General features: G+C 39.4%; 1 protein-coding gene and 1 pseudogene across 1 annotated transcript; both read right to left on the reverse strand.

Moving 5' to 3' along the window:
• Window positions 1-618: 618 nt before the first annotated feature.
• On the reverse strand, window positions 619-6,839 carry LOC141288303 (tripartite motif-containing protein 16-like protein). Its single transcript, XM_073820424.1, has 6 exons — window positions 6,240-6,839; window positions 5,452-5,547; window positions 5,119-5,352; window positions 4,048-4,204; window positions 3,882-3,929; window positions 619-3,653 (listed from the first exon to the last, which is right to left on the reverse strand). Exons 1-6 carry the CDS (start codon window positions 6,810-6,812, stop codon window positions 3,127-3,129), a joined length of 1,635 nt encoding a protein of 544 aa, XP_073676525.1. The 5' UTR covers window positions 6,813-6,839; the 3' UTR covers window positions 619-3,126.
• Window positions 6,840-11,186: 4,347 nt separating this feature from the next.
• On the reverse strand, window positions 11,187-16,166 carry LOC141288276 (E3 ubiquitin/ISG15 ligase TRIM25-like; annotated as a pseudogene).
• Between the last annotated feature and the right edge of the window lie 1,848 nt (window positions 16,167-18,014).

Below are 18,014 nucleotides of genomic sequence, written 5' to 3' on the forward strand. Positions count from 1 at the left end.
ATATATAATAATCAGAATAATCAGAAAGGGTGCTAAATGTTAATTAAATGTTAATCTTAAGTGACTTAAAAATAAAAAAACTGACAGGTTAAGCTTGCCAATCGCTGTTTGTTCACTTTATTCTAATGCACTGTTCTTTTTCTCTTTGTCTTGTTCTGTTCTGTGCCTGTTTCCCTCCAATCTGGCAACCCATGTGAGTGTTGAGTCTTATCCAATGTTTTGAGTTTGGAGTGCAGTTCTAATTTTAACCACCTGCTGTCAGTATTACATACTGCACTGTTAACATCTCTTTATTGACTTTTTTAAGCAAAGAATTGGTTTACAAATGCAAAACACCTGTTTATTTGTGAGAAGATGTTCACGGACGGCGCAGTGCTGCGTGACGCGTGTTTGACACTCTGTGCTGTGACCTCTGACCTCACTAACACACGCGTGTCCAGCCAAACACACTGTGAGCAGAAGACTGGAGCCGTGAGCTCATGCAGTTGAGGGCGGCACAGGTCCGTGAGCGAGCGTGTTTGTGTGCTGATGTCAGTGTGTGTGTGTGTGTCATGACATTACATCAGAGGGAAAATACAGCTACGGTCCGTCAGAGGCCAAAACATCCCACAGAGACGGTGGAGATCCAGAACAACATCTACTGACGACTGGAAACGCCTCTGAACCTCAGCATGCAGAGAACCAACTTAAGGGGACACACTGCAGGCAAAAAAGCTGTTTATTCATGCACCTGTCAAGTTTGAGATTTTGGCCTTTTTGGTTTTTTCATGAAGTGTTTTTTCAGACTAGTGGAAAGAAAACACCCAAAGGCACTGTTAAGTCTTTCTTTTATAGCTCTTTATTTGTGTTAATAGATTTTAATTACAATCCATATTTTTAAACGCTGTTTTCTCAAAATTAGTTTTTTCTCCTACACTGAGCCATAAATCTCCACTTCAGTATCACTTACACACACAACACTGTACATTTTTATTCCTGTCTGTATCCTGAAGGATTTTACAGAGGGATTTGTTCATATATCATTTGCTTGATTATATACAACATTTTATTCCCCTCAAAATAGTAATAAATATAGTGTTTCCTGTCTGTTCTAAGTCAGAATTTGCCAGATGAAAAATTTCGGGCTTGACTGTATATACACACACATACATACATACATATTATATATATATGTGACCCTGGACCACAAAACCAGTCATAAGGTTAAATTTGACAAAACTGAGATTTATACATCATATGAAAGCTCAATAAATAAGCTTTCTATTGATGTATGGTTTGTTAGGATAGGACAATATTTGGCCGAGATACATCTATTTGAAATCAGAAATCTGAGGATGCAAAAAAATCAAAAAGACTGAGAAAATCACCTTTAAAGTTGTCCAAATTAGGTTCTTAACAATGCATATTACAAATCAAAAATTACATTTTGATATGTTTACAGAAGGAATTTTACAAAAAATCTTCATGGAACATGAACTTTACTTAATTTCTTAATGATTTTTGGCATAAAAGAAAAATCAATAATTTTGACCCATACAATGTGTTTTTGGCTATTGCTACAAATGTACCCCAGCGACTTAAGACTGGTTTTGTGGTCCAGGGTCACACACACACACACACACACACACACACACACACACACACACATATATATATATATATATATATTTTTTTTCTGCCTGTTTTAAGTATTTTTTAAATTATGTTGTGACAAAATGAGATATCCAAAATTCCCTCTGTACATTTTTTTGACTCTATGTCAAAAAAAATAAACAAGAATTTCGAAACTGACTTCATCCAGTGTTTAGATTTTTGTACTAGAAATGTATTGCAAATCAGCATATTTCATTAAATAATGCCTCATTTGCATATTTAAACCTAACATTTTTGAAAACTTGTAATACAAAATGTTTGCAATTATCAAAGTAATTATTCAACTGGGTAAGGTGATAACTATTAGTTATTTTTTTTACCCTATTCACCCGCAGTGTCTCACCTTAAGTCAGATTTATTTCTGTAGCGATTGATTCAGAGCAACTTCACTCTAATAAACAGGAAAATAAGAGTGTGAGGACAGTGTGCATACATACACACAATCTGTAATAATCTCTCCTCTGAATAATGGAACGTCTCAGAATGAAGACTATCAACAAGCAGCAGTCACTAACAACATCTGGAGGAACCTGAGAGGATGTCAAATAAAAGACAGTGATTGTTTCTCATGGTGTGAAAAAGTCTGTAAAAAATTTGCACTGCTGTGATGAAACGCATGAACTCAAATGGAGATTTATTGTGGATGCAGTTATGAAGCCGCTTCAGGGCAGGTGCGTGCGTTGCTAGACCCTTTTTACTGGGGCACGTGCCCCAGTGAAAATCTGCTGTGCCCCAGTAAAATCTCAAGTTTGAGTTATAATTTACTTTGATAATCCCGAAATAAAGACATTAAACTATATGCAACAACTGAATTGACGCTTCTAAAAGCAACGCAGTTTATTGGAAGATGCACGCAGATAGGCTATCCATACCCGCGCACCTGTATATTTTACTGGAACGCGCACGTCGTACAGCCTTTTGCGCAGAAGTACTTGGTTACACAAGTTTGTATAGTTAATTGTGTTGTAAATGCAATTGTCAAGCAGTTTGTAATGCATTTTGGTAACAGGAGATGAGTGCCTGGTCTAATGCGCCACCTGGCTTGAGAAACCCGTTCTCAAAGACTTACTTTTAGTCATTATTTGGGTAGCACACATATTCTGAATGCCTTCAGAAGAATTCAAATTAGCCATTTTAATCTAGATTAATCTAGATTAATTTCAAGATTTAATCTAGATTAATCTAGATTCAGTATAAAATTAATCTAGATTAAAAAAATTAATCTATGCCCACCACTAATATATATATATATATTTATATATGTGTGTGTGTGTGTGTGTGTGTGTTTTCACAGGAAGTGTGCTGCTATACTGTCTATATGAGGATTTATTACACATTTATACTGACGTTATTTCACTGCAGTATGAATGTCATGAAGAGAAAACAAGAGACTCTATAACATCTCGCTGTTACTGATTCATCACCAGTTCAAAGCATTATGGGTAGAATCTCTCATCAATCTATTCTTATTCATCAACACAGTTTCAATGATGATCCAACATAATTTGTCCATAAGCCAGGATAGAGCGGCTGAGTGAATGTGGTGTGGACTGTGTGGATGAGGCTCATTGTGTCAGAGACGCTGTAGAAGGACAGAGTTCCTGCACTGTGATCCACAAACACTCCTATTCTACTGCTGATGGGCTCTACAGGGAGAACAGTCACTATCTTATTGTGTATGAATGAGTAACTGGAGGGAGAGCAGAACAAACTCCAGGACTGATCATTAGATCCAAACCGACACTCATTACCCCATCCCTTCCTGCTGATGCTCTTATATGACACTGATATATACACACCTTTATCTCCACTCCACTCAATCTCCCAGTAACAGCGTCCACACACACTCTCTCTACACAACACCTGATGATAATAATCAAATCTGTCTGGATGATCAGGATACGACTGATCTGTGTCAGTGTATGTAATCACTCTGTTGTTCTCAGACAGACAGAGGTATTTATTCACTGTGTTCAGATCCAGAGTGAGCTGATGGGAATCTGATGGAGATAAAACACATCAGAATCAGGAATTAGGAATCTGTTTGATCTTTTCATGTAGCTGAACTCTTCATGTTCAGTGTATCATCAGTGTCTCAGTACAGATGAGCAGATATCCTGTGCAAATCATCATTTACATCAGCAATTAGAAAACTCTTCTTTCACCTTCTACAGGAAGAACATGAACACACTCAGTGAGTTTTTCTGCTTGTTTTCTTACTGACTTACATTGTAGGAAGTCCTTCCTGGTCCAGAGATCAATGTTGGTGGATGTGACTGTGGAAATCAACAGACATGAACAGTGTGATTCTCATGATCCTGCATCCATTCCTAAGACATTTCTAATATGATGTTCTCCATGATATGAGATGATGATCAATCTCCAGGACTTTACCTCTGTCTGAGATCTTCTTGAGCTCCTCTTTGCAGAAGTCCTCCAGTTTGTCTCTCAGCTGATGGACAGATTCTCTCAGATCATCAAAAGAGAAGAGAGAACTGAAGAGATCTTTTACATCTGTAGATTCAGGAGGTGCTGAGAGAGACTGGAAACTCTACAGAAAACAGAAATCAAAACTCATCAGCTCCACACTTCATGACAATTGTCTTTTCAGCCATTTATTTTCTGAAATAAGCGAGAGAAATGTGGCTGCGCAAGTGAACAAACATTATGTTTATATTTCCATGTTGAGCACATTTTTTTGTCGATCATGTGGAAAATCAAGTAATTCTGGTCCTGGCCGGTCGATCTGTGCATCTCTACTAGTAATGCTATAATACCTGATTTCACTAGTAGCGTAGATCAGATTTAAAGGAGTGTGCTATATGCACTTTTTAAAATATGTCTATTGAATGCAGTCACTAATAAACACTATAAAAAGCAAACATAATAAAATAAAAAAACTCTATTGTGTCTAATTCAGTTCTGTATTTTCAGCAGAGCAGCAAAACTATGGATATTTCTATGCTGGTGTGACCATTGACAAACACAATTTCAATATTTATACACAAAAGTAATTACATTTAATGGTATTCTTATTGTCACTGACACTAATTACATAAATCATGTTTTCACTGCAAAACAAAACAAAAATCCTGTAAGTATTGCCACAATTAAAACAAAAAAAGCTGCAACAAATCAAAACAAAAATAAGTCCCTGAAACCCTGATGGATTGATTGCTAATAGACCGCCTCACTTCTTCATGGTCAGATTCATCAATTTGTTGCAAATAAACTATCAATTTGATCAGGTTTGAGGATCATTTCATCCAATTTAGATGAAAGTTACTCAGCATCGGTACTATTGAGTTCACTGGTTTAAACATAGTTTATAAAGAAAAATGTGGTAAAAGCTGTAATGTTAGTGAAGTATTGAACTGTTGGTGGAGCTAGCGCTGTTTGACAGCTAGATATAACTTCCAGAAGAAAGAGCAGAAGAATGCTGGTGTTCTTCTAGATGTCTGTTACCTGCAGGAACTGGATGTGATCCTGTGTGTGTGAAAGCTGCTCCAGCTCAGCGTCTCTCCTCCTCAGATCATTGATCTCCTGCTCCAGTCGCTCCAGTCGTCCTTCAGCTCGACTCACTGCTCGCTTTTCCTGATCTCTGATCAGCCGTATCAGCTCAGAGCGGCTTCTCTCAATGGAGCGGATGAGCTCAGTAAAGATCCTCTCACTGTCCTCCACTGCTGTCTGTGCAGAGCGCTGTTAGGACACACAGTGATTCAGGCTTCAGTGGGACTGAAAGAGACAAGAGAGTCTGAACTGAGACTGAGACAAACTTCTCTTCTTCTCCAGACTCACCTTATGAGACTCCACAGCCTCTCTCAGCTGCTGAACATCTTTCTCTCTCTGCTGGATTCTCTGCTGGAACGTCTTCTGCGTCTCCTTCAGCTGCTTCTGCAGGACAAACGGATGATAGTGAATGTCACAGAAAACTACTGCCACTAAATCATCATCTGAACAGATGAATCCAGTAACAGTAGGGTGAGGCAGTTTAAAGGTTAAATCTGAAAACTAACTGATAACTAATGGCTGTAGGTTCAAACTCCAGAAGTGATGATCAGTTACAATCATTGTATGAATTATGATGAAGATCAAGGCCTGTTTCACACTGCAAGTGTAAGTATTATAAAAGTGAGACTGACACAGACGTAGAGCTTTACATTGACTGTGTTTCTGTGTAATTAAGCATTCGGCTCTTGCAACGTGAAGATGGAGGGAAGCAAATGCCACGAAGCTATTAGTAGTACAACTCCGGTAATGAAATAAAATAGCGAAGCAGGAGACAAAGTGGAGGGATTTTCACATTGCACATTTATTCTCAGATGCAGACCATACAAGCCAGGTCTCACGGCACAACTATTACCTTCGGTAAAATAATAACCGGACAGAACGTTCGCGGTCTGTAGCTTTCACCAGCGTCCACATTACTAAAGGTGTTACGCAGTGACAAAATAAAAAGGGGGCGCCACCGTGTGGCGTCAACTGGTAATGCTCTGCTGTACTCTGGCTGTTACACGCTACACTGAAAATAAACAGACTATTAGATCACTGCACTGAGTGTTAACTTGATAATTAGTTTTAAATACCTGTTTCTCTGTCCTCTGTTCTGCAACTGATACAATGTCATGGTTTTTATGCTCAATAATCGTACACAGCACACATATACATTTCTGATCAGTGCGACAGAAAACCTCAAGGATCTTCTCATGTTTCTGGCAGATCATCTCCTGCAGTCGTCCAGTGGCTTCAGTCACTTTGTGTGGTTTACGTGAATGAAACTCCTCATGACGCTCAAAATGAGTTTGACAGTAAGATTCCTGACACATCAGACAGGACTTGACAGCTTTGTATTTTCTTCCAGTACAGACGTCACACTCCACATCTCCAGCTCCAGCGTCACAGTCAGCAGGAAGTTTGGTCTTCTTCAGTTTCTCCACCACTTCAGCCAGCATGGTGTTTCTAGCTAAAGCAGGTCTTGGACTGAAGGTCTGTCTGCACTGAGGGCAGCTGTAGACTCTCATCTGATCCTCCTGATCCCAGCAGCCTGTAATACAGCTCTTACAGTAACTGTGTCCACAGGAAGTGGTCACTGGATCCTTCAGGAGATCCAGACACACTGCACACAAGAACTCATCCTGAGAAACTCTGGCTTCTGCCATTTTACTGCATAAATACAGAGACAGAAACACACAACAGCTCAGCTACACTTCAGTTTCTCTTTCTCTGAACTCATGTGTTTCCTGTTTCCTGGTTCTGTGTTCTAGTCACGTGTGTAAAAGAGGTGTGTCTGTGAGTCTATAAAGCAGGTTCCTCATTCCTGTTCCTGTAGAGTCTCACACACACTGGTTTCCATGCTGTATGGAGTCATTCCATTCAAGCTGTATCCTCTTTACCCTAACCCTATCCCATAAACCTTCACAAAAAAGTTTCAGCAGTTTTGCATTTTTAAAAATCGTCATTCTGTTTGCTTTAAAAGCTTGTTTTCTCATGGGGACCAAATAAATGTCCCTACAAGGTCAAAATTTTCTGGTATTACTATTCTTGTGGGGACCAGGACACACACTCACTGTAACAGTTATGTTCTGTTTTGGACCTGAACGTTACAGAATAACAAACTCTAAAAATGAGTAAATTGGACTATTTTGCAAAAGTACAACTCCTGGCCTTACATCACAGAGGATGGCCACTGGATGATTTTGTTGAGGACTTCTTGGAACGGTGCCATTCAGTTTGTTGTCACAAGCATTAAAAAGTGAAGCGAAAATGCTTTGATCACCCCCAGGTTGCAGAACCCAGTATAGACCATTAACCCTGCCATCTCCATGTAATCTAATCGGACGAGAGACAAAATAAATAATTAAATTACATTACACATATTTTTTTTCCAAAAATGTTATTTGTCATTTTATGTAGTTTTTAATCACACTCATATAAATTCAAGTATTCCCATTTTTTAATGCAAGAAAAAAGTACAGAGTTGACATTTAAAAGATAATACACAATATCAGGAATATACATTTTCAACTGAAATCAAAGAAGCATTAAAGAAAAAGTTGGGGGAAAAAAAGCATAAGAACTTCAGAGTAAGACATTTATTGCTTTTTTAAATAAGTTTGGGTTTAGTTTGTTATGTGATGATATAAAAAGGGGAGTGTGACATCATGTTTGACAGCTGAGATTGACAGCTTCTCTAAGTGAATTGAGGCACCAAAAGACTTTTTTGGGATCTTCAGGAGGATATTGGAGTTGCATTTATCCTATTTCAACAAGCCTGTTCTACAGCATTCAGCAGACAAAAATTGGAGCAGTCAGGCTAATTAAAAAAGATCAGGGGCATGTATTTGCGATCGAGTCTGCAGGAGTGTGGACGGTACGTGGCTCCTCTTTACCCACTACTGCGCAGTCCTATCCATCACAGAGTGTTCTTTGTCGTCACCAGCCCTGTCCATCACTGAACCTCTTTCCTCAACAAACCTTCTCCTGCAAGCTCCACTGAAGCCAGCCATTCCCTCAGCTCCACCTCCACTGGCACCCTTCAGCTCCACCATCAGCCCTGCCATACAACCCTGATCCGCTTTGAGGCTTCAGTACCCAACTGGGGAGTCAAATCATTGTGACAGTGTTCTCGAGTAGTGTAGGTAAGGAATTGGCTGTCGATGGAGTCGGCTGGTGCAGGTAATTCAAAACCTCGTCCATGGCAGCTGTGAGCTGGTTGAGTTGGTGGTGTTCACTCAGCAGAGCCGCCTGCGAGGCTATAGAGGGATGTAAAGATGATTCTGCTGGATCCTGACAAGGCAAAGTCTTGTTTGACATGTTGGAGATTGAAGACGCAGTAGGATCCATATGCAGCCAAAGTCTTTAATGGACAAAACAGGTGCAGAGTAGAGCAAACACAGGCGAGGGTCAAAACCAAAAGGAAACGAGAACCCAAACAATAAAATTCAAAATGCTAAGCAGAGACGTGATACAAAATGCAGGGAAGGGTCAAAACAAAGGGAAAATCCAACAATAGTAAACACTTAAATGCAATAAAAGATATGGCAAGACTTCGACAGTATGAAAGAAGCAGAGAGTTCAATTCAAGTTTATTTTTATAGCGCTTTTCACAATACAAATCGTTGCAAAGCAGCTGTGCAAAAATGTAGGCTACTACAATATATTTATAGTGCAAGAGGAGGAAAATGAGCTTCAGGTGAAGAGGAACTCAGAATTCAGGAGAAGGCTCCCTCATGTGGCGAGTGGTTGGAGTAGCAGGTTCAGGCATGTATATGACATTACTCCACCTTTTAGGCTCCTCAGGGTGTGCAGAAGCTTTAGTTTAGGGCCTTTCTCCTGGGTCTGGGTCGAGGTCGATCCGGGTGATGGACATGAAACTCAGTGATGAAAGTTAGGTCCAAGATGTCATGACAAATGTATATAACACATATTTGAACATGTTATTGTACCTGATGTGATAATAATGGCCGATTTCAAAAGATTCAAAACTTTATTGTTTCCTTAATTTAAAAAAAAGTAGAAATATAATTGCAGTACAGCCTGATGGATTAACAACATCAATAAAACAAAAGACATTCAGACAGCAATTAGATCACACACTGACCCCTGTACACTGAAAAAAAAAGATTATGGCCCCAATTAAATTAAGCATGATTAAATTTTGCTAGTTTAAATAATAAAAATTTAGTTTATAGTTTTAATTAATAAATATTAATTGGTTTTAAGCGAATTACATGTGTTTTAAATCCAAGCCATGTCAATTAATTAAATTCAGTTAGAAAGCATTAAATAAATTTTCTGCTCATGCGCACAAATTCACATTCTCCATGGCGCCAAAAGGAGTTTCCAGTCATTCCGGACCCGGAGTTTTCATCATTCGGTCGATTTACACGGTGAGTAATAATTATGTGAGTAATAATGTCGTTTAGCACTGTTTATTACAGTAAATAGTTTGTTCGCTGTATAAATAATATCTGCAGAACGAGTCTTTCGCATCGAAACTCCAAATATGCCTCGTAATAGAAAGTTCCGGGAAATCAAAAATATGGACGAAGGCATATAAGTTATGAGGGGAATTCTTAGTTCTTATCGATAAATCTCACAATATAACATTTGATTTCTGAATGTTTTTAGTGTTCACAATTGTAATCATGTGAACATGCCCCTTTTGCTAGCTTTAATGGTGCAGCATGTAAACTGTCTTAAACTAGAAATAATAATTATTGTGTTCTTACTTTCATTTGAGGGACTCTCTGCATGTTCCTGTGACTAGGACACATACCATTTCCTTGATGCCAAAGGAAGTTTCCAGGTTCGCCACTTTCCTGAAGTTGTATTATTCCAGCAATATGCACAGTAAGTATTTTTAGTATTAAAACATTTTACAAAAAACAGTTGACTTTAATGAAATATACCATATAATGTTTATGAATAATATCACTGCTGTTTTCCAGAAAGGAGGTCTTACTGGGAGGAAAATGGTCAAATATTTCGGCATTTGCAGGAGGTATTCATTTATCAAGTTTATGTTCCTTTCCCATATGTATTATTATTTAACACAGTGATGTCAAATACAGTGTCCAGACAAAAATGTCTCTGCTTGAATTTAAATTCTTAAAGGATTTTTAAAAATTCTACTTAAATTTCAAATACTAAAAGGGTTAAAGTTGCCCTAAAAATGAAAATTCTGTCGTTAATTACTCACCCTCATGTCTTTTCAAACCAAGAAGACCTTAGTTTATCTTCCGAACCAAAAAAAAATATATATATATTTTTTTATTTTTTATTTTATAAATCTGAGAGGTTTCTGGACTTGTATAGGCAACAATATAACTGTCCCAAAAACATACTAAGGACATAAGTGAAACAATTTATGTGACATCAGTGGTTCAACCGTATCTTTACAGAGCTACAAGAATAATTTTAATGTGCAAAGAAAACAAAAATAACTTTATTCAACAATTCTTCTCCCTGCCTCCATTGTCAAGACTACAATGACGTATGCGTGTGTTTTCCTCTGCTTATAAACATGGTTCATGCATGTTCATGTCAGCAACACCCCACACTTGTGTCATGGTACTCTCATGAATGGCAGACGGTGGCGCGGAGGAGACTGTATTTTTGTTTTCTTTGCGCACAAGTATTCTCGTAGCTTCATGAAATTACTGTTGAACCACTGATGTCACACGGACTATTTTACCAATATCTTTAATGTGTATCTTGGCCTAAGAACATGTCAGTTGAGTTGCGTTGCTGTCTATGCAGGGTTTGGTTTTGTGCATATTGGCTGGTAAATATCAGTTGATACCCAAACTTGCGTGTATTTGCAAAGCCATTTAAGAACCTCTCCTTAAGAAAAAAAAAATGTAAGGTAAGTGATTAAAACAATTTGGGAATTTAGTCAATGAAATGTGATTATTTAAATGTAGTTAAAATAAATTGATTGCAACCCCTTACCTTAAATTTTTTTAGTAAATTCAATGAATATTTTTTCTTCAGAAATAAATAAATAAATTAAGAGGAAGTAGCATATTTAAATTGGGCTGAAATTACTCATTTTTTTTATACTAAGTTAACTAAATAAAATTGATTAAATCCAAATAAATGTGCTTGTTTAAATTTAGATCAAATCAATTGATTGCAACCACTTACCTTAAAAAAATTGAGTAAATTCAATGAATCTTTTTTTTCAGTGTAAATGTTAAAATATCTCATTGTTAGATTGTGCCAACATCCGAAAGACTGCACCAAAAACATACGATCACATCTCCAAGACAAGAATATCAGATCCTGTCAGTAGACATTCATTCAGTGATTTTTGAGCCCCAAAACTGCATTAACTCAAAGTCTTCAATCAGATAGAGAGGTTAACTGAGGAATCCAGTGAAGAGCAGAAAGCAGGAGACAAATGATGATAAAATGAGCAGGATTTACTGAATAATCTTACTTGTGTATTTAATGCTCAGACTTCATTCACAAGAGTTATTCTATCAAACTTAAAGTAATTTTAAATGACTGCTTTACAACATGTGACATTAAAAACCTGGAAATTGAGACATTCCCTGATCTCATTCTTAAGATAAAACAAAATTAGTCAAAGTCCCTTTAAGGCAAGTCATGTGACTCGGCGGCCATCTTTGAAACGCTACTCGGGCAGGCAAGTGCAGCTCCTATCTGTTTGAATGGGGAAACATCAAATTCTCCAAAACTGTTCACCAAGCTGACGATTAATTTTTATGTTTTAAATCTCCCAAGAAATTCAACAAGAACTGCCTCATAAATATGGTTCCTTGAGCTCCAATAGCGTATAAAAATGCTTATTTTTCCGCCTCAATGAGCCAGTACACATGCGCAGTACTGAGCACACGTCTTAAAGCGACGATTGTTTCTATAGCAACCGGGACTTATAACGGCAGCTGCAGTGATGCACTGACTTTACTAATCAACGATTGGCTCTTTCACTAAGAAGGCGGGGCTTCGCGGCCATCATGAATGTTGCATATTTCCCCATTCAACACTATACGAGTGACATGTCTTGGGTATTCTATAGTCTTTGATATTAGCTATATTCAGAGAAGCTGCTCTGAGTATGTGTGTGTGTGTGTGTGTGTGTGTGTGGTGTGTGTGTGTGTGTGTGTGTGTGTTTTCACAGGAAGTGTGCTGCTATAGCCTACTGTCTTTATGAGGATTTATTACACATTTATTCTGATGTTATTTCACTAACAGAAGATCAGCTGCAGTATGAATGTCATGAAGAGAAAACAAGAGACTCTATAACATCTCACTGTTACTGATTCATCACCAGCTCAAAGCATTATGGGTAGAAGCTCTCATCAGTCTATTCTGATTCATCAACACAGTTTCACTGATGATCCAGAACAAACAGCAAACCCAGGATAGAGCGGCTGAGTGAATGTGGTGTGGACTGTGTGGATGAGGCTCATTGTGTCAGAGACGCTGCAGAAGGACAGAGTTCCTGCACTGTGATCCACAAACACTCCTATTCTACTGCTGATGGACTCTACAGGGAGAACAGTGCATATTTTATTGTGTATGAATAAGTATCTGGAGGGACGGCACTCCAAACTCCAGGACTGATCATTATATCCAAACACACACTCAACACCCAATCCCTTCCTGCTGATGCTCTTATATGACACTGATATAAACACATCTTTATCTTTATATTCCCACTCCACTCAATCTCCCAGTAACAGCGTCCACACACACTCTCTCTACACAACACCTGACGACAACGATCAAATCTGTCTGGATGGTCAGGATACGGCTGATCTGTGTCAGTACCAGTAATCACTCTGTTGTTCTCAGACAGACGGAGGCGTTTATTCACTGTGTTCAGATCCAGAGTGAGCTGATGGGAATCTGATGGAGATAAAACACATCAGAATCAGGAATTATGAATCTGTTTGATCTTTTCATGTTGAACTCTTCATGTTCAGTGTATCATCAGTGTCTCAGTACAGATGACCAGATATCCTGTGCAAATCATCATTTACATCATCAATTAGAAAACTCTTCTTTCACCTTCTACAGGAAGAACATGAACACACTCAGTGAGTTTTTCTGCTTGTTTTCTTACTGACTTACATTGTAGGAAGTCCTTCCTGGTCCTGGGAACAATGTTGGTGAATGTGACTGTGGAAATCAACAGACATGAACAGTGTGATTCTCATGATCCTGCATCCATTCCTAAGACATTTCTAATGTGATGTTCTCCATGATATGAGATGATGATGAATCTCCAGGACTTTACCTCTGTCTGAGATCTTCTTGAGCTCCTCTTTGCAGAAATCCTCCAGTTTGTCTCTCAGCTGATGGACAGATTCTCTCAGATCATCAAAAGAGACGAGAGAACTGAAGGAATCATCATTTCCGTCTGTAGATTCAGGAGGTGCTGAGAGAGACTGGAAACTCTACAGAAAACAAATCAAAACTCATCAGCTCCACACTTCATGACAATTGTCTTTTCAGCCATTTCTTTTCTGAAATAAGCGAGAGAAATGTGGCTGCGCAAGTGAACAAACATTATGTTTATATTTCCATGTTGAGCACATTTTTTTGTCGATCATGTGGAAAATCAAGTAATTCTGGTCCTGGCCGGTCGATCTGTGCATCTCTACTAGTAATGCTATAATACCTGATTTCACTAGTAGCGTAGATCAGATTTATAGGAGTGTGCTATATGCACTTTTTAAAATATGTCTAATGAATGCAGTCACTAATAAACACTATAAAAAGCAAACACAATAAAATAAAAAAAACTCTATTGTGTCTAATTCAGTTCTGTATTTTCAGCAGAGCAGCAAAACTATGGATATTTCTATGCTGGTGTGACCATTGACAAACACAATTTCAATATTTATACACAAAAGTAATTACATTTAATGTTATTCTTATTGTCACTGACACTAATTACATAAATCATGTTTTCACTGCAAAACAAAACAAAAATCCTGTAAGTATTGCCACAATTAAAACAAAAAAAAGCTGCAACAAATCAAAACAAAAATAAGTCCCTGAAACCCTGATGGATTGATCGCTAATAGACAGCCTCACTTCTTCATGGTCAGATTCATCAATTTGTTGCAAATAAACAACTATCAATTTGATCAGGTTTGAGGATCATCTGATCCAATTTAGATGAAAGTTACTCAGCATCGGTACTATTGAGTTCACTGGTTTAAACATAGTTTATAAAGAAAAATGTGGTAAAAGCTGTAATGTTAGTGAAGTATTGAACTGTTGGTGGAGCTAGCGCTGTTTGACAGCTAGATATAACTTCCAGAAGAAAGAGCAGAAGAATGCTGGTGTTCTTCTAGATGTCTGTTACCTGCAGGAACTGGATGTGATCCTGTGTGTGTGAAAGCTGCTCCAGCTCAGCGTCTCTCCTCCTCAGATCATTGATCTCCTGCTCCAGTCGCTCCAGTCGTCCTTCAGCTCGACTCACTGCTCGCTTTTCCTGATCTCTGATCAGCCGTATCAGCTCAGAGCGGCTTCTCTCAATGGAGCGGATGAGCTCAGTAAAGATCCTCTCACTGTCCTCCACTGCTGTCTGTGCAGAGCGCTGTTAGGACACACAGTGATTCAGGCTTCAGTGGGACTGAAAGAGACAAGAGAGTCTGAACTGAGACTGAGACAAACTTCTCTTCTTCTCCAGACTCACCTTATGAGACTCCACAGCCTCTCTCAGCTGCTGAACATCTTTCTCTCTCTGCTGGATTCTCTGCTGGAACGTCTTCTGCGTCTCCTTCAGCTGCTTCTGCAGGACAAACAGATGATAGTGAATGTTACAGAAAACTACTGCCACTAAATCATCATCTGAACAGATAAATCCAGCAAAAGTGGAGCTGATAACGAATGGCTGTAGGTTCAAACTCCAGATGATCGGTTACAATCATCATACATTAATTAACATGAAGATTAAGGCCTGTTTCACAATGCAAGTGTATGTATTATAAAAGTGAAACTGACACAGATGTAGAGCTTTACACTAAAAGTGTTTCTGCACTGAGTATTAATTTGATTGCTAGTTTTAAATACCTGTTTCTCTGTCCTCTGTGCTGCAGCTGATACAATCTCATGGTTTTTATGCTCAATAACCGTACACAGCACACATATACATTTCTGATCAGTGCGACAGAAAACCTCAAGGATCTTCTCGTGTTCCTGGCAGATCATCTCCTGCAGTCGTCCAGTGGCATCAGTCACTTTGTGTGGTTTACGTGAATGAAACTCCTCGTGACGGTCAAAATGAGTTTGACAGTAAGATTCCTGACACACCAGACAGGACTTGACAGCTTTGTATTTTCTTCCAGTACAGACGTCACACTCCACATCTCCAGCTCCAGCGTCACAATCAGCAGGAAGTTTGGTCTTCTTCAGTTTCTCCACTACTTCAGCCAGCATGGTGTTTCTAGCTAAAGCAGGTCTTGGACTGAAGGTCTGTCTGCACTGAGGGCAGCTGTAGACTCTCATCTGATCCTCCTGATCCCAGCAGTCTGTAATACAGCTCTTACAGTAACTGTGTCCACAGGAAGTGGTCACTGGATCCTTCAGGAGATCCAGACACACCGGACACAAGAACTCATCCTGAGAAACTCTGGCTTCTGCCATTTTACTGCAAGAATACAGAGACACGAACACACAACAGCTCAGCTACACTTCAGTTTTTCTTTCTCTGAACTCAGGTGATTCCTGTTTCCTGGTTCTGTGTTCTAGTCACGTGTGTAAAACAGGTGTGTCTGAGTCTATAAAGCAGGTTCCTCATTCCTGTTCCTGTAGAGTCTCACACACACTGGTTTCCATGCTGTATGGAGTCATTTCCATACAAGCTGTATCTTCTATCCTCTTTACCTTAACCCTCTCCCATAAACCTAACCTTCACAAAAAAGTTTAAGCAATTTTAGATTTTCAAAAAATGTCATTAGGTCTGTTTTCTCATGGGGACCAAATAAATGTCTCTGCAAGGTCAAAAATGACTGGTATTGCTATCCTTGTGAGGACATTTGGTCCCAATAACATAAGGAATACCACGACACACACACACTGTAACAGTTATGTTCAGTTTTGGACCTGAACGTTACAGAATATCGGACCCCAAAAATTAGTAAATTGGAGTATTTTGCCAAAGTACAACTCCTGGCTTTACATCACGGAGGATGGCCATTGGATGATTGAGAGGAGAGGAGGAAGATGAGCTTCAGGTGAAGAACTCAGAATTCAGGAGAAGGCTCCCTCATGTGGCGGGTGGTTGGAGGAGCAGGTTCAGGCATGTACAGCCGTGGCCAAAAGTTTTGAGAATGACACAAATATTAGTTTTCACAAAGTTTGCTGCTTAACTGCTTTTAGATCTTTGTTTCAGTTGTTTCTGTGATGTACTGAAATATAATTACAAGCACTTCATACGTTTCCAATGCTTTTATCGACAATTACATGACATTTATGCAAAGAGTCAGTATTTGCAGTGTTGGCCCTTCTTTTTCAGGACCTCTGCAATTCGACTGGGCATGCTCTCAATCAACTTCTGGGCCAAATCCTGACTGATAGCAACCCATTCTTTCATAATCACTTCTTGGAGTTTGTCAGAATTAGTGGGTTTTTGTTTGTCCACCCGCCTCTTGAGGATTGACCACAAGTTCTCAATGGGATTAAGATCTGGGGAGTTTCCAGGCCATGGACCCAAAATTTCATTTTCATTCTTCTCATATTCATTATATCACATTAGAGATACAGATTCTAGTATTTGACACTTACTCTTGATGTGGACTTTCTGGGAAACAGTTTGTATGATAAAACATCTCAGGTTACGTATGTAACCATGATTCCCTGAGATAAGGAACGAGACACTGCGTCTTCCAGGGGTTTACCAAGCTGTAATGGGCGACCTGGAGGCCAGGAGGTTCCACAAGGACCTAGGTAGGCAGAGACAGATCCAAGACAGATGGGCACAGCCATAACCATAGTCAGTAGACCAGAGGAGGGGGTGTGGTGGCTGAGGACCTACCCTAACAGATATAAACTTAGCACAACAACAGGTCCCAAATAACAGCCAATAGCTGGACATAAAGTACATGGATCATACTCACTCAGACGGTATAAGGTCAGGGTATGATGATTGGGTGGATACCCAAAAAAGATAACCTCAGGGCAGGACACAGAGAGAGTGTCTAAGTCAGGTGGCCTCTAAGGCATGCATGTCCAGCCAGGGGTGTCCAGGAACCTCCTGCGAAGGGATAATTTCCAAGAGCTTACCTGGAAAGAGGACTGTACCACTAGATGCAGTGCTGTAGTCGGGACCTGAAGGCCAAGAGTGGCCACGAAGTCCAGGTAGATATGTCGAGGACAGATCCAAATAGACAAGTAGGCCACAACCGTAGTCAAAGACTCGGAAGACTAGGAAGGGCTACCAGAGGTGGAACTGACTGAAAGCACCCAGAAAGAGTAGGATGAAGGGGAAAGTTAACACACAGCTAGCCTCAAATAGCTGCAGTTAAATAAGTCTGTCCCGCCATAACCATGGCTGAACTATAGCCACCCTCAGATGGCTATATTAAGAGGTCCCCTTTTGGCAGATCATTAACTCCACAACTGTAACGCGCAGCATATATTCAACTCCTGCGGGAACTAAACATGCTCTGCTCACGCGCCAGATTCCCGTGGAAATCAAGCAAGAACGGAGCCGTGGGCAAATGCGTTGTTAATGCCGTGAGAGGCGAACACACTCATACAAAATTGGGAAAACAGTGAAGACTCACCTCACTCGTTTGCGAATGCATCACGATGAGCACATCAGTTCCCTAGAGAGCTGGACGCGCTGCTATTCACCACACACACACAGCCTGCGA

The sequence above is a fragment of the Garra rufa genome, chromosome 16 (genome assembly GCF_049309525.1).
Source record: "Garra rufa chromosome 16, GarRuf1.0, whole genome shotgun sequence".
Lineage (NCBI taxonomy): Eukaryota > Metazoa > Chordata > Actinopteri > Cypriniformes > Cyprinidae > Garra > Garra rufa.

Excerpts from the sequence above, each read along its gene's own strand:
- LOC141288303 (XM_073820424.1), bottom strand. The coding sequence starts at position 6,812 with ATGGCAGAAGCCAGAGTTTCTCAGGATGAGTTCTTGTGTGCAGTGTGT. Across the intron at positions 3,930-4,047 it reads CAAGAAGATCTCAGACAGAG|TCACATCCACCAACATTGAT; the intron begins GTAAAGTCCTGG and ends TGATTTCCACAG. Across the intron at positions 3,654-3,881 it reads CAGGAAGGACTTCCTACAAT|ATTCCCATCAGCTCACTCTG; the intron begins GTAAGTCAGTAA and ends TATCTCCATCAG.